The 17,120-nt window shown below is 44.8% G+C and overlaps 1 protein-coding gene and 1 long non-coding RNA gene across 2 annotated transcripts in view; one reads left to right on the plus strand and one right to left on the minus strand.

The window, feature by feature from the left end:
- LIPC (lipase C, hepatic type) overlaps positions 1-17,120 on the minus strand; it is a 159,913-nt gene that overhangs the window by 134,863 nt on the left and 7,930 nt on the right. Inside the window, exon 2 of the mRNA XM_003987102.6 lies at positions 3,671-3,797. Coding sequence (XP_003987151.4) covers positions 3,671-3,755 — 85 coding nt within the window. The 5' untranslated portion in view covers positions 3,756-3,797. The remainder of the gene's footprint in view (positions 1-3,670; positions 3,798-17,120) is intronic.
- Positions 9,709-17,120, plus strand: part of LOC123385917 — an 83,949-nt gene continuing 76,537 nt past the window's right edge. The window contains exon 1 of the long non-coding RNA XR_006599188.1: positions 9,709-10,382. This is a non-coding gene — a long non-coding RNA (uncharacterized LOC123385917). The remainder of the gene's footprint in view (positions 10,383-17,120) is intronic.

A 17,120-nucleotide genomic window follows, 5' to 3' on the forward strand; every position in this document is an offset into this window, starting at 1 on the left:
GTCACTGAATGCGTGAAGGTCAGGCGCCAACCGTGTAACTGGGAGCGCTCAAAATGAACGTCGATGGAGAACATAATATTAACTAAAGGGTAAGTAATACAAAAGTGTGATCCTTTGAAGGTAACATATATATAAAACTCAACAGTAACCATAGAAGTTATTTGCAACTTTGACCAAAAAACTGTTTTGGGGGGTAGGAGGTTTATTTTTTACCACTGACATTATTTAGGATTGTGATAAAATGAAAGACGGACCAACTTTCAGCAGGTTCTGCTGTTGTAATGACTGTTCCTATGAAGGATGACCTCCTGATTGTGGACTTCCAGGGCACGTGGCTCCCACCTCCCACCCCTAGCCTACCCCTGATTTGACAGCTCCAGGTGGGAGTTGGGGACAGTGGCGGGTGGGGCAAGGCGGGACACAGTGTCCACGGCAGGAACGCAGTGGTCCTGTGTGTGGGCTGAGGCCAGGGGGATGCTGATAGGTGAGGCTAATTGTCTTCATGTACTCCAAACAAAACAATACACCACAATGCACTGAATACAAAAACCGGTAATAGAATCCAGTCCTCTCCTCTGACGCTAGACATTAAAGAAATTTGCAACATTTCTTGTAAATCAATGTCACTCCCTTTTTATTGTCATTGTTTGCAAACTACAAGGTATTTCTCATAATATGATATGTATTGATACGGGATTGGCTCGCTGTTATTTTTAACGGCATTAACATTTTAAAAAATGTCTCTGTTTTGGTCTTTAATATGGCAAATACTGATAGCTGTATTCCATATAAAAAAAAAGCTCTCTGGACCCCTAAGGCATTTTTCAGGATGTCATGATGCCCTGAGACCAGAAAGTTTGAGAACTGCGGCATTCATGCACTGCCTTGTATATGGCAGATGCTTGTGCCACAGGGTTAAGCGAACGAGCCACTGAACGGATGGGCTTCAGCTGCTTCTGGTATTTGGAAGTTGCGGCTGAGACTGGAGGGAGGAGCAGGCCCCTGGAGGCAGTGGTGGTGGACACCTGGAAGGTGGGGGCTGCTGGGGTCTAGAGGCAGGATCCTCTGTTTGAGAGCACTATTAGCTCTCATGGCAACATCAGTGTGGTGGGTCTGGGGGTCAGGCAGTGAGGACTGGGGATGACAGTGATGGTAGGTCTCTGTCCCGGGGGCATCAGGAGGCTACCCATGCCTGGTTCCCCTTGGTGCTGACAGATTGGAACAGCTGTCCCAATCTGTCTTTCTGGGTGGGAACTGGGCAGTATTGGTTTTGAGGGGCCTCTGGCTGTCAAATCATCGAGAATGAGGACAACAGAAAGAAAGGCCTGTAGGCTCAGTCAGATTGAGCTCTAGGTGTTTCTCCCTGCTCTGCTCTGAACAGCCATGGGACCCCTGCAAGCTGCCTATGTGCTGGCTCACTCTACCACATGGTGAGGATGGGGTAACATCGGGCACATACTGGGAACACAGTACCTTGGTGGGTCCATTAGTAATGTCATTAATAAAAACAAAAAGAGGCAGGCTGGGAGGGGTGGGGCTAAAGAGGAAGGGTCCTTGGGGGAGTACTTCCTGGCCCATGACTAGTGACAGTGGGAGCTTGGTACAGACCAGGGTTTCTCAACTCTCAACCACTCTGGACACTTTGCCCTGGATAACCTGTTGGGGGAGCTGTCCTGTGCATGGTAGAATGTTTATTTAGCAGCATCCTGGCCTTTGCCCACTGCATGCCAATAGCCCTCTCTCTTCAACTCTGACAACCAAAGATGTCTTTGGACATTGTGGAGGATAATTTTGCCTCTGGTTGAGAGCCACCAGTCTAGGTACTTGTCTGACAAGGCCTCCACTGTGGGTGCTTGCTTCCAGCCAATGCCTTGGAAGATGACCCACCAGCCTCATCCACACAAGATCTGTCTGGCTCACTCCTTTCAGGAAGAATTCTTCCCAGAGATTCTACTCTCAAAGGAACAGGAGGCCTCCTGACTCTGCTCCCTTTCCCAGAAGAACCCTCCTGCTAATCATGGCCATTTCCCTCAGCTTTTGGACAAACCAGACCCCGGGAAAGCAGCAGCTGAGCGACGCAAGAGCTGGTGAAGGGAATCTGGATGCACAGCAGCCTGGGGGAGGCCGTCCTGCCCTTCAGCCTCCTCCTTGGCACTCATGCCTTCCAACCTCCAAGACTCCACTAGAATATAGTCTGGGCCAATAACAACGCAATGGAAGAACAAAGGGAGGTATGTTTACCCAAAGGAATGCTGCTGCCACCAGAATGAACGAGTCACCGCCACATACATGTGCCCCGGATGAATCTCACCAGGATAATGTTGAGTGAAAAAGCCAGAGGCAAAAGTGCACATGCTCTGTGGTTCCATTAATGAAAAGTTCCCCCAGAGGCAAAATACTCTACGTTAAAGCTCAAGGGGTACACAAGGGAGGCTTCTGGGATGCAGGTTCTGACTATGAAAATTCATTGAGCAGTTATGATACAGGCACTTTTCTAGATCTACGGAAAATAAACAAACAAAAACAACATTCTGGGCCGAAGGTCAGGACAGGCCCTTTAGCAAAATCCCTGTCAACCCAGGGAATGAAAATCATCAGCAATTTTGCCTGGCTGGCTCTAAATCATTACTGTCATGTTTGGGCATGGCTTTACACATGAGATGATGAATACAAAATAATCAGCATAGTGCTTGGCACAGAAAATGCTCAGGAAGTGGTAATAATACTACCAATTAGTATTGATGTAGGATACAAAATAATAATAAAATAATCAACGGCCTTTTTTCTTATAGGGGAAACAAAAGATTCTGGAAATTTCAGGTATATTCCTGGTTACTAAATTCCTGATTCTCAAGGTTTTTGGAGCTCCTTCCAAAGATAGTCTTTGAGGAAAGAAAAATCTAAGTCTCTTCCTCAGAGTGAGTAGCTCCTGACCAGTAACCAGCACACACACAAAAATCCCAAATACCTGTCTAATTTGGCCCAACTGTTCAGTTTCCTTCATATCCATCATTTATTGATCCAATATACTGTTTAGCCAAGGACCTGGAATCCACCTACCTGGTCAAGCAATTGGATCTACCTTTGGCCATCAATCAAGTTTATGAATTTATAAATCAAACAAGTGTGACTGCTGTTGGATTTCTCCGTCTCAGAGTAAAACTGTGGCAGAAAAACATGAAGTTTTTCTAGAAAATATGCAATGCTATCTCTTCTTTAGACCTGACCGGAAACAGGACTCCACAAATTCCTCTCTCCTCAGACAGCCAGCAATCAGGCAACCTCAGCAAAACGGAGCATTTCATTGCAAGCTGCACTCCCCAACCACAAATTAGATGCCAAATTAACTCTCGGGAAGATCCCAAACTCTTTCAGATCATTCTTCCAAGACCCAAGTCTTGGCATGACGGGTTCTGAATCAGACATGAGGGAGAGTATTCAGTGCAAGCCGCAAGTGCTTTTAGACTTCTATCCCCAGAGAGATCTCCTAAAATTTCAGTCCTGCACGAACGGCAACATGTCCCTGTGACCCGTGATGCCACTAATAGAATCAAGTTCTGTCCCACACCGTCAAGAACACTCAGTGAATTTGTCTCACAAATGTTCTTTGTGACAGACATTTAAGAAAGAAAAATCCATGCCCATTTCCACAGAAAAGGCAGGCTCTTACCTAGTCCCAGGCTTTGTCCATGGGCACTTGATTGGATAAAGACGCACAAAACCAAGAAAATAGAGACACACAGGGGACTTTCCATTTCTCCTGTTTCATCCGGGGTCCAAGGTCTTCTTGCTAATTCCTGAAGTTAAAAAGACGAGATTGCCTATTGATACTTTGTCAGGGAAGCCTGCTGATTAATAATTAACATTTAACCATGTTACCCAGTGTCCACCTCGCTTGCTACCCCCTCACAAGCCCAGATCTAACTATATCTAATACAAAAAAAGTTGATTTACAAAAGCTTTTTAAAAATCCTGATACATTTTGAGAATCAAATATCTTGTCTTGTATTCTTACCTTCTTGGGCCAAGGTCATAGTTCCAAATTAATCAATTTAGGTTAATGTGTTGTGTTTGGAAATTCTGTCAAAGGTCAGGGGTCGGTGGCTCCCACACGGTTGCCTAGCTCTCCCTCTGACAGAGGGGATGCTGGTTCATGGCAGTGGTATTTCAAATTGCAGACTAAGCACAAAGAAAAAGAGAAGGGCTCTGCCAGGTGGAGAGCAGCTGGAGGGCCCATTTTCTGTTGAATTTAGCAAAATGGCTGGTGCCTCAAGTCAAAGATTTGGTGGGGTAAACGTTTCTATAGCTGAAGGGGGCAGGAAAGCTCTAACCTCAGTGTAAGAAGAGGATGACACAGAAGCAAAGATGTGGGACTGAATGCCTTTGAGGGGGGCCCCATTGGGAGGTGACCCCAGAAAAAACTCTCCTCTGTGCTAACTAATGTTCCCTTGTGTAGAGGACTGAGAAGTCAGGCAGGGGAAATGTTACTGTGTATGGCTCTTTTGATATTCCTTGGGTCTCTAGTTTTATTTCAACTTTATTTATTCCAACTTTTCTCCCCCTGCATACCTACTATGTTCCAGGCACTGTTTTAGGCTCTTGGGACATACAAGTAAACAAAACAGACCAAGATTCCAGGCTTTGTGAAGCTTATATACCACTGGGGGGAGGAGGAGTCAGATGATAGAAAATAAACATAGTAAACAAGAGATTTATGTAGATTGTAGAGTGTAATAAGCTATGGAAAAAGGGAAAGTATAGCAGAATTCAGGAGGTGGGGGGAGGTAGTGATTTTAAATGGTCAGGATGCGCCTTGTTGGGAAGTTGAACTTTAAACGAGGGTTTCGGTGAGTTGCCTCTGTGGACATATTGGGAAAGAGAGCTTCAGACAGCCAGAGCACCCAATGCAAAGGCCCTGAGGTAGGAGCATGCCTGGTCTGTTCCAGGAACAACAAAGAAGCCAATGATCAAGGAGATACCCTTATAAAGACTTTGACTTTCATGATCTGAGACATAGGAAACCATCCTGAGGAGAAGAGTCACATGATTTGCATTATATCTTTAAAAGATCATTCTGGTTTGCAAGGCCAGGGACAGATTATAAATGAGCAAGGGTGCAAGTTGGGGAGATGTGTGAGGAGGCTATTGCAGTGATCCAGTGAGAATTGATGGTGGCTTGGTTCAGCATGGTAAGAGCGGAATTGAGGAATGGTTGGATGGTGTTGGGTATATTTGGAAGGCGGGTGCAACAGAGTTTCCTGACTCCTGGAATGTGGGCTGTAAGGCAAAGAGAGGTGCTGAGGATGACTTCAAGGACTTTGGCTTGAGCAAGTGGACAATGGGGTTGATATCAGCTGAGGTGGGGAAGGCTGTGAGTGGAACAGGCTTGGTGGGAAGATTAGGCAATCAGCTTTGACCCTGTGGAGTCTGAGATGCCTCTCAGACATTCAACTGGAAATGTTGAGTAGGCAGTTAGGTAAGTTGGGCGTCTGCTCTGCAAATTAACTCATCAAGATACCAGTGTATCCAAGTGGCTTTGGAATATCCAAGACGCTTCCCTCCCAAATGTCTGCAGAGTAAACTCTCTTACCACTTTCTACATGGGAAGAGGCTTTCAAAGTTCTGGCCCTTGTAAGTCCCTGCTTCACCAAAATCTCCCTACGATCATCGCATGCCAACTCATTTTGTGAGGCTCTCTTGGGGTGGGATAGGAGGAAAGATGCCTGTTCCCTTTCAGGGGTGCTATACAGACAGCACCTGTCTGCCCAAGCTCTGCCTTCCTAACCCATCACCCTTGTGTGGTGGTTTTAATGCACAAGCTCTGCTGTGTTTCCTTGAAGCTTGCCGGGGAGACTCCTGGCAGGGAAGAGAGGAGGACTTCACAGAGAATCAGATTTCCAGAGCCTGAGGATGCTGGGTCTACTATCTATTAGCCAAGGAAAATGTTACTTAACCTTAATGAGTTCCATCTCCTCACCTGTAAAATGGGATAGCATGAGCCAGAGATAATACTTTGAAATACTAACTTAATATGATTTTTCTCCCAACATCTCCCCCTTGTTCTCGCTTCCACTTAAGAAGGGCAAACCAGAGAGAATTCTACAAATCCTCTTTCTTCCCCAAACTTAGGACCTAGGACAAATGAATCGTAACCAAGAAAGACAAGCAAAGGGCTAAACATGTTTTGTTTTGTTTTTATGTTTATTTATTTATTTTGAGAAAGAGAACATGCACATGAGCAGAGGAGGGGCAGAGAGAGAGGGAGGGAGAGAGAGAAAATCCCAAACAGGCCTCACACCCAGTGTGGAGCCCAACATGGGGCTCGATCTCATTACGGTGAGATCACGACCTGAGCCAAAATCAAGAGTCGGTCGCTTAACTGACTGAGCCACCCAGGCACCCCAAGGCTAAACATATTTTAAAGGAAGCAGGAGCACCCCACCTTCCCATCATCACAAAGAAAGTCTCTTGGGCTTCGCAGGTCAGTGGAGATGAAAAGATTATAGGTCTGAGGGCAAAGGAGACCGTCCTTGGCTTCCCAGAAACCCTGCCGGAAGTTGGTAAGAACCCAAGGGGGATATGGCTATGTGGTGCTGGCAGATGGGCAAAAGGATGCCCCTGTGCCTGGCGGGAAGTAGGAGAGCAGTGAGCCTCCAGCACTAACAGGTCATGGAAGATGGGGAGGACAGGCCCCTCCATGGCCACCTGGGGGGGTGGGTGAGAGAGAACCAGGCAGCACCCCCACCCCCAGGCCTAGGTGTTGCTGTGTCTGATCCAGAACTATGGCACACTGGGGGTGGGGGTGGGGTGGAAAGAAGAAATCCGGGAGGGCTTGAAAAACAGGAGTTTGGAGTCAGTAGTTGAGATGGCTTACAGAAAGTAAAGACATTTCGTGTACATCAGAATTTGCAGCCTGAGAATCATCTCTGCACAAAAGCAGATACGTCATGAGTATTAGAGATGTGCATGTGAAGTGCAGAGCCCAGTGCCTGGTTCATAGTAGAAGTTCAGTAAATGCAGTCACTTATTCTGGAGACACCATACTCAGTGGTCAAGAGCCTGGGCTTTGGAATCAGACAGGTCTAGGTTCAAATCCCTGGCCTATCACTTCCTAACTGGGTAATCTGGGGCAAGACCTGAGTATTCTGAGCTTTAGTGTTTTTTCTTCCATCTGTACAAGGAATACTGATATCTACCTGATCAGGTTAAAGGGCATAATGGAAAGAGATAAAGCAATCCTGGCAAGCAGGAAATAATAAATGGCAGTTATTATTATTGTTTGATTGTTTTAATTTACATAGGGAAACAAGAGGGTCTCCAGGAGGTAGATAACAGTAGGACCATAGTGATAAAATGAAAAGGGTAGCCAAAGAGAGGGTCTGGGCCAGTAATTTCAAAATCTGAGCACTGGAATCAGAGTCAGCCTGAGATCTCAGGGAGTGGACAGGTTTGGGGACAGCCCAAGAACAATCTAATTAAAGCTTCTAGGACTGAGGCCTGGAGAGCTTTCATTTGAAAAACAAGTTCTCCATGAAGTTTGAACCATTGCCTCTAACTGGCTTCTGTGAGGTCTATCAGGGCACAAGAAGAACAGAATAGGCCCTAAAGATGTTTTTATATTTTCTGCTAGAGGCTGGATGCCTCTCTAAAATTCATATGTTAAAGCATAGCCCCCAAAGTGATGGTATTAGAGATGTGGTCTTTGGGAGGTGATAAGGTTCTGAGGGCAGAGCACTCATGAGTGGGGGGAGTGTCCTTGTAAAAAAGACTGCACACAGATTCCTTGCTTCTTTAAAAAATTTTTTTTTAATGTTTATTTATTTTGGGGAGAGAGAGACAGTGTGTGAACCAGGGAGGGGCAGAAAGAGAGGGAGACACAGAATCTAAAGCAGGCTCCAGGCTCCAAGCTGTTAGCACAGAGCTGGATGTGGGGCTTGGACTCACAAACCATGAGATTGTGACCTGAGCCGAAGTCAGACGCTTAACCAACTGAGCCACCAGGCACCCCAATTCTTTGCTCCTTTGCTCCTGTGAGGTTATAGTGAGGACATGGCCATCTGTGAGGATCTCACCAGACCCCACATCTGCTGGTCCCTTGATCTTGGACTTTCTAGCCTCCAGAACAGTGAGAAATAAATTTCTTTTGTTTATAAATTTCTGTTGTTCACCCAGTCTATGATAACCTATTACAGCAGCATGGATGGACTAAAATATTACCTTGGAAAATTGTGTGTGTGTGTGTGTGTGTGTGTGTGTGTGTGTGTGTGTGTGTGTATTTTTTTATGTCTGGGAAACGTTTTATCTCTCCTTCTATTTTGAACGACAGCCTTGCTGGATAAAGAATTCTTGGCTGCATATTTTTCTGATTCAGCACATTGAATATATCCTGCCACTCCTTTCTGGCCTGCCAAGTTTCTGTGGATAGGTCTGCTGCAAACCTATCTTCCCTTGTAGGTTAAGGATTTTTTTTCCCTTGCTGCTTTCATGATTCTCTCCTTGCCTGAGTATTTTGTGAATTTGACTATGATATGCCTTGTTGATGGTCGTTTTTTGTTGAATCTAATGGGAGTCCTCTGTGCTTCCTGGATTTTGATGTCTGTGTGTTTCCCCAGGTTAGGAAACTTTTCTGCTATGATTTGCTCACATAACCCTTCTACCCCTATTTCTCTCTCTTCCTCTTCTGGGACCTCTATGATTCTGATATTGTTCCTTTTTAATGAGTCACTGATTTCTCTAATTCTTAAATTGTGCTCTTTTGCCTTAATCTCCCTCTTTTTTTCTGCTTCATTATTCTCCATAAGTTTGTCCTCTATATCACTGATTCTCTGTTCTGCCTCATCCATCCTTGCCGCCCTGGCCTCCACTGGAGATTGCAGCTCAGTTATAGCATTTTTTATTTCATCCTGACTAGCTTTTACTTCTTTTTATCTCTGGAGGAAGGGATTCTAATCTATTTTCGACTCCAGCTAGTATTCTTATTATCGTGATTCTAAATTCTGGTTCAGACATCTTGCTTGTATCTGTGTTGGTTAAGTCCCTGGCTGTCATTTCTTTCTGCTCTTTCTTTTGGGGTGAATTCCTTCGTTTTGTCATTTTGAAGGGAGAAGAGGAATTAATGAGGTTAAAAAATTAAAATTAAAAAAATTAAAATTAAAAAAAATTTTAAATTAAAAAATTAAAAACAAACACACACACAAAAATTAGAATAAATAATGCTAGATCCTAGGTGTGTTTTAGTCTGGGTGTTGAAAGGGGCTTGATAGATTAGAGAAAAAAGAGGAAAGAAATAAAAAAGGAAATCACTTGAAAATTTGAAAAAATGAATACCCTGAAGTAGACTAAAATGAAATGATGGAAGTAAAATAGAATTTGAAAAAATTTACACAAAGGTAGAAAATATAGTAGAAAAAATTAAAGAAAAATATTTTTCATAAAAATTGAAAGTAAAAATGAATTTTTTCTCTTTCTGTATTCAAGAAAGAGAAAAGAAACAAAGAAGAGAGAAAAAAAAGAAAGAAAATTGAATAGATGGACCAGCGAACAGACTGAAATAGGAGTGAAATGACTTCGTTTCCCCCTGGAAGTCAAATTAGGAAGCGCTTTATAGTCCATAAACTAAGCAGGTGGAGAGACTTGTGTTCCTGCAGAGCGAGGTTGGCCCAGCTGGGCGGGGCTTAGTGTAATGGCTCCATTCTCCACTAGATGGCGCTGCTTAGCTTACTGGGATGGATTGTTATGGCGCTTGTAGGTGCGTATGCGCATGCGCGGGAGCGGCAAAAATGGCGTCACCCGACCACCCGACGTCTAGTGTCAGAGCTGTTCTCCCGGATCAGCAATCGCGCACCCGTCCTTCGTCTTCGGCTTCCATCCACTCCCCGCTTTTACACAGTCCGTGACCAAGCCCCAGGCAGCACCTCCCTCCTGAGTTTAGTCTCAGATGCGGCTGTTTTTCCTGACGCCTTGCTTGTGAGGGACTGTGGCTTTGACCTGTTCTGCCCGTCTGCAGGAGGGTCTCGCCGAGCAATGGCGGGGTGCCAGCAACGCTTGCTGGACCCTGCTGCTGCCGATGCCCAGAGAGTGAGGCCAGGTGCCAGCCCGCCCCAGAAAAAGTTCGCGAGATAGTGTAGCAGCAGCGCCTCAGGGACTATGGAAAATCACAACACACATCTGGCACCAGGCTTCTTCACCCTTAACGACCTTGTTCCAGTACCAGCGAATGTGGTGGTTCTCCCAGGTCCACTGGGGCCTTGCCTTTGGGGGACCCACACAGCTTCTACCAGGTGTTCTCCCGGCAGGGGAACCGCCTCTCTCCGTGTGGCCCGAAGACCTCCGGACCCCACTCTGCTCCCGGGGATTCGCCCTTCCCACCAGAGCACCACCAGGTATTGAGCTGCGGAGTTTCAGACTCAGCGCTTCCCCTGTTGATAGTCTTAATGGAATTTAAACCCTCTCGTTTCTCCCTTTTTAGTTCAGTGCCTGCGGCTGTTTCCACTTTTCCACTTTCCCTCCAGCTGCTTTTTGGGGAAGGGGGTGCTTTTCCCTGTATTCTCCCCCCTCCCCCCGTCTCCGTCCTGTCTCCACATGCAAAAGTGGCTCCCCTGCCCCCTGCAGCTTCTCTCTCCCCCACTTCACCTCTCCGCGCCTCGCACCTGCTGAATTCTGTGGTTCAAGTTGTGCAGATTGTTGTGTTATTCCTCAGATCAGTTTTCTAGGTGGGCAGGATGGTTTAGTGTTGGTCCGGCTGTATTTCATGGACGGGAGACACACAAAAAACTTCCATGCTGTTCCGCCATCTTGGCTCCAAGAGCTATATATAATATTTGATATACCTTCATACTATATAATTAGTATATGGCACGATGTAATATATTGGTGCTATATAATTTGTAAGCATGTACATACCCATATATTTTGAGGGGGGGAGTGCTCAAGGTTTTTTTTACAACTGATAAAGGTGCTCCATTGAAAAGGGGTGAAGACTCTGAGGTAGAGGGATAGACAGGCTCCTAGGCCTTAATGACCTGACTGTAATGTGGTTGACTCCATTAATACAGTGGCAGAGTCACTAGATCCATTAGTGGGGTCTTTAGTCATTTGCATGTTCAAGAAAGTCCAGTGGTGGGCGCCTGGGTGGCTTGGTCGGTTAAGCGTCTGACTTCGGCTAAGCGTCCAACTTCGGCTCAGGTCATGATCTTGTGGTCTGTGGGTTCGAGCCCCGCGTCGGGCTCTGGGCTGATGGCTCAGAGCCTGGAGCCTGTTTCGGATTCTGTGTCTCCCTCTCTCTCTGCCCCTCCCCTGTTCATGCTCTGTCTCTCTCTCTCTCTCAAAAATAAATAAACGTTAAAAATAAAAAAAGTCCAGTGGTTTTAGGGGCACTTTTCATTTCCCATGAACTGAGAAGGGGGTAGGCCTGATCCCATGGAGGCTGGAGTCTCCAGCAGAGTTATCAGCACTGTCTATAATCCTCCGTCTAAAATAATAATGGCTTTATAATTAGATTCTTAAAAATTGCCCAATTCTTGCTCTCTTTTAATTTGAAAAGCTTCTTGAAGAAATAGACATTTCAAGAGACTGGCATTTGATGACCTGACGGTAACCTTTTCTTTTAGTGTAATGGTGATAAGAAAGTTAATCAGAAGAAAAGAAATAAATAATTTACAGAGATAAAGAGAGCAAGTCCCTGGTGGGGAGAAGCCAGGGGATTGTGGTGAAGTTCACTTATGAAAGAAACAGAGTTTTATATTCAGAATCAGGTTTTCTTGCTTTCATCTTCAGAAACTGGGGATAGGGAGGAAGGGCAGCCTCAGGTTGGAATTCTCAGAAAAGAGTAATTGAAACAATAACTTTTGGAATGGTACTATTATTTCCCTTGGTTTATGGTTGAGATTTAAGAGATTAAGAACTGGGACAAAACCATATCTTACCAGTAAAAGGCAGAGAGAGGGGAAATGAGGGCCATCTGAGTCCAGGATCAGTTTTCTTAACAAGCACTAGTCCTTAAGCCCTGTGTGTCTGGCTTTCCTCACAACTGCATGAGGCTTTCTTCCCTATGTCTGAACCGTACTCTGCTCCCAAGATGAAATTTATGACACTTGTAGGGTCATGTCATTGGAAAAGGACACCTCTCACTCCTTCTTAGGGCCAGGCTGCCATCGGGAAAGTGACCCAGCTTTTATTGGGCCACCGATCAGTCTGTAGACATTTTTGTACCCTGTGGGACTATGATGAAAACAAGAAGGCTTGGAACACATCCTCCTTTGGAATGGGGTTGGCCTGGAGTTTAACCTTTCCATATCTTTTTTAAAAGTTTTTCTAAGATCAGTAGACAAATGAAAGGTGAAAACAAGTTTGCAGGTAAGCTTTTAGACTATTCAAAAGAACGAAGTGTTTTAAGAAGTTCAAGCAGATATTTATTCATCAAGATCATCATCCCTTTACTGATAAAGTTTTGCGGATAAACTTTGCATTGGCTCTGCCTCAGACTAGGTTTGTAACCCGGGGCAAATTATGTAATTTCTCTCAGGCTCAGTTTTCTCCTCTGTCAAATGGAATCATGAGATCAAACATTATCACGTGGAAGGCACCTCTGACAGCTGTTGGCAGAGTCAAAGCTCATTTGACTTTTGTAACAAATGAGGTAGGAGTTATTTCCCCCATTTTACAGATGAGAAAACAGAGGTTTTCAGATTCCTTGTCCAAGGTCACGTGTCTAATTGATGCACATCGGATGTGAGGACTTCTAGGTCCCTATGACCTCTATTGTTCTCTCAGTTCCAGTCTAAAGTGAAGATCAAGGTAGCTGGTCAGCAAAGAATTGAGCTCTTTCTGCACTTATTTTTGTTTCCTGCTCTGTGCTGGTCCATTTACTCTCCCTGTCTGAACTACAGTTGTGGTTTGTGGAACAGTTAAACAAACAAACCAAAACCCCAAAACCAGAATAGCCTTTTTGTTTTATTTTGTTTTTGGTCACCAGATACTCTGGAATCAGTAATGCCTCTTACGACTTTAGTAGTTTCAGTAGAATGGAAAATCTTTTTATTTCTCTGATTGCTTGGAAGCAAAAGGAAATAAAGATTTAAGTTGGTTTAGAACAACCAGATAGGCATGGAACTTTGTTGGCTCCTTAAAATTGGCCAAGGGTTTTCTCCTCTGTGGGAAAGAGGGAGGGTATAGACTAGACTCTGCCTGCTTCCTCTAGCTGCTTGGCTTGTTGTTTGGGCTTGGTGATGAGTGATGATGTTCGGTTCCTCAGGGAGACCAACGAAGTCACAAACTGAGTAACTAATTGAAGCAGACCAAAGACACAGGTTGGGAAGGTGGGGTGTCAGCATGCTGGGTCCCCGTGCTTCTGAATATGGGATACCCAGTGGCACTGACACCATCCTGGGCATCAGGCAGGCCTGAAGTATCTCAGATTGAGATGCCCAAACCTCTCTGCAGCAGCGGGTCTATATACTATGTCACACACTCATCTCACAAAAGCTTCATTAGCAAATGAAGTCTTTGGCTGCAAAAAATGAAGAGCAGTTCCCAGTGATCTGCTTCAAGGGCTACCAATGACTCACCATTTTTCCACCACATATGGTGTCTTGATGATGCAGTAGTCATTGACTGGTAGACAGGCCTAGAAGTCAGGGGTTAACAGCTCAGGGACCAATTCCCAAAGGTGCCAGGCTGGCCATGTAACTCACTGAAACCTCAGAAATAATCCTATGACACAGGTGTGATTATTCCTCTTTGTACAGCAAAGAAAACTGAGGGTTAAGGAAGTTACTGAGTTGCCCAAATCCACATTCTAGTAAGTGGTGGAATGGGATTTCAATTACAATTGTCTAACTCCAAAACCCAACCAAAGGCAGGTTTGCCAAGGGTGACATCCTAGTGTATCTAAGGTCAAAAAAAATTGGGATTGTGCTGTGTGCTCTTGAACTGCCGATAAAGACATAGATTGTGTGTTTATTAGATTATTATTTTCAAAACAAGTGTTCTCAAACACTTTCTCAGCTATTTCATGGAGAGAGCCCTGAAATAGTCCATGAGACTAGCTCAGGATAAAAGCAATGGATGGTGTGATGGAATTATATAATTTATATTCAGAAGAATGTTCCCCAATCAACAGTAAAAAAAAAAAAGTCCAGGGAAAACGAGCGGACTGGCGTTCTTGCCCATGAAGCTTTGCCATGGACAGAACAGTGTTTGATGGAAATTGTTAGGGCAAGTCTATGCTACGCATGACCTTATTTATACAGCATTGCCGGTTACCCAGGTGCTCTTGAAACCATTTGGGTTAGATCATGCCTAGGGTCCTCCAGAAAGGCATGGGATGCTTTGACAAGCTTTGATAATTCTGTTAAGACAGATTTTTTTTTTTTTAAAGATAAAATCATGGCTCTCATTCAGATATTAAAAATGAACATATGGTAAATATTTAACTTGTTAATGAGGAAGCTGGTAAGGGTGTTTCTATAACTAGTTCAAAGACGAAGCCAACCCCCCCCCTCCCCCAAATATATATGGATACAAGAATGTTGAAATGTGCTAATGGAGGCACAGTTAGCTTCTTCCATTGCAGGAGGAAAGTCAATCAGACATCCACACAGGACAGGGCAGGATTTGCATTTTGCATTGCTATTAGTTATCTGTGATGTACAGCGTTGTAAAATGCCTCAAGGGCAATGAAGACTCGAATCAGATAACTCAGGAAGGCTGTGCAATGGTTAGACAATGCATCGTTTTCCATTGAAGCACAAAATTTACCCTGTAACTCCTATTGTTGAGAAATGATAAAGGGAAGTATTTAGCTACAGAATTCTAAAGATAGCAGGATAAGTTTCCTTCCAGAGGAAAGGCTGTCTCTGTATCTTTGTCTCTTGAGAGGAGGCTTTGTGAGAACAGACAGCTGGATCTCTATGCTGCCCTCTCCCTTCATGGCTCGATTAGTGGGAAAATTATTTAAAATCTCAGTTCCCTACTCTAACTCAGGGGTAGTACTATTATTTACCTCAAAGGTTTGGGGGAGGAATAAATGAGAACCATAAACTGTGCTTAGCACAGTGCCCAGCACAACACATGCCTGCTATTATTTTTATTGATTACAATTTTTCACTGTGCTTTTTATTTTTCCTACACTTACATGTTCCTTCCCTTTCTCTCCACCCCCCTCCATCTATAATAAAGAATAGGAGAACTAGTTACAGTGTTTTTGAAAAAAAGTATAGATGGCATCTGTTTCCTGTTCTTGATTTTGAAATTAACTGTAAATTGTGATGTGATGTGTTCCCTTCTATTTAAAAAATAAAGCCTCCTCTGTCCAATATTTGCTTTTTTGTTGTTGTTTTTTGAGTAATTCCCATTGCCCGTCTTGAACCAGCTACCCTGAATTTAAATTTGAAAACGTGGTTTCTTTTCTCAAGTTAGTGGCCAGAGAAAACAGTCTCTAGACTGGGAAGGGCCCTCCTTACAGGGGATAGTACCCCACGGCCTGGAGAGGTGGTTTTCTTGAGTCAGGTCTAGGAGCTTGGTGGTAAATCTATCCCTGGTTGGACTCCTCAGACCCTAGGAGACATGTCCATGGGCTGGAGAATCTATGCACCCCTGGGGGCAGCGCATAGTGGGCACCAGAGAAGATTGTCTATATGGTCCTGCCCAGGCCAGTTGGTGCAAATCTGCCTTTGAGAAGTTTGTTTTTTCCCTTTGAGTCTGGCGGAGGGGGCATCTCTTCAACTCCAAAGAGGAATTTCTGAATGTCTCAGGGTTCCATCAGCCCTATTTCTTATACCTTGAGAAACCGTCAGATCATTCAGGTGAACCCCACAGGTGTGACACCTGCCCTCCCTCCCCTTAGCAGCCTGCGTTCTGCAGGAGAGGAGCAAAGTATTTATCCTGAGTGAGCCAGGTTGGGGAAGGAGTTTTACCTTTAGGCAAAGTTCAGGGATAGGAGGAGGAAAATATTGCTGTGTCTAGGCTTCCTTTAAATTTATGGGCCTGGGGGCGCCTGGGTGGCGCAGTCAGTTAAGCGTCCGACTTCAGCCAGGTCACGATCTCACAGTCCGTGAGTTCGAGCCCCGCGTCGGCTCTGGGCTGATGGCTCAGAGCCTGGAGCCTGTTTCCGATTCTGTGTCTCCCTCTCTCTCTGCCCCTCCCCCGTTCATGCTCTGTCTCTCTCTGTCCCAAAAATAAATAAACGTTGGAAAAAAAATTATAAAAAAAAATAATAAATTTATGGGCCTGGAGTGCTACCCTGGAGAGAGCCATTTTTTACTCCACAATTTTACTCCTAATCTGATGGTTCCGAGAACTCCTGGGATAGCGAATTGTCCTGATGCCTTAGGAAACAGCGGAGATTAGATCTCACAGGTCAGCTGGTGTGTAATTGGGATCTTGGAGCTGGGCCGACAACACAGTCAGATTTACACAAGGCTCCTTGCCTCTGGGGACTCTTTCTTTTTGCTGTCATATCATCTCTGCAGCAAACCTGCTTGTTTTAGCTCTTGATAGAAAAGTAACTCACCTTGTCCATTTTTTCACAGACAGTGTATAAACAAAAAAGGAAATGGTAGGCTGTTAATTGAGTAGCAGGACCCAGTCTTGGCCAAACTTGGTGCCATGGAGAGAGACATGGACTAATGGCAAAATATCAGGACTTGAGCCCAGCTCTGCCTTGGGTCAGTCATGACCTCTGAACAGTGGAGATAATGAAACTGGTGACCTCATGAGGTCATGATTATGAAAGATGGTAAACATCCAAACATCCTTAAGCTGTAAAAGGACTCACATGAAGTGGAGACCCCAGACTGGGACACCAAGTAAATAAGTATGTTTGTGGAACCAAGATATGATGTGAGATGTGGGGTTCAAGCAGGTCTGCTTCCTGACCTCCAAGTAGGATGCACCTTGTTGCCACATAGTCCTGGGGGGCCACTAGCAGAGGGAAAATTCTGGCAGCTAGCATGGTAGGGCTCTAGAGGGAGTGTTCAAGGGGTTTATGGAGGTGGTGTTCAAGGGCAGCTGAGATCTTGTGGCCTACAGGTGAGCTGAGGGCTAGTGCAATTAGGAAATTACTGATGACCTCACTGGTACTCCCTAGTGGATAAAGCCTGGAATGTTAGGTTATTAACCTA

This window comes from Felis catus, chromosome B3 (assembly GCF_018350175.1).
Source record: "Felis catus isolate Fca126 chromosome B3, F.catus_Fca126_mat1.0, whole genome shotgun sequence".
Lineage (NCBI taxonomy): Eukaryota > Metazoa > Chordata > Mammalia > Carnivora > Felidae > Felis > Felis catus.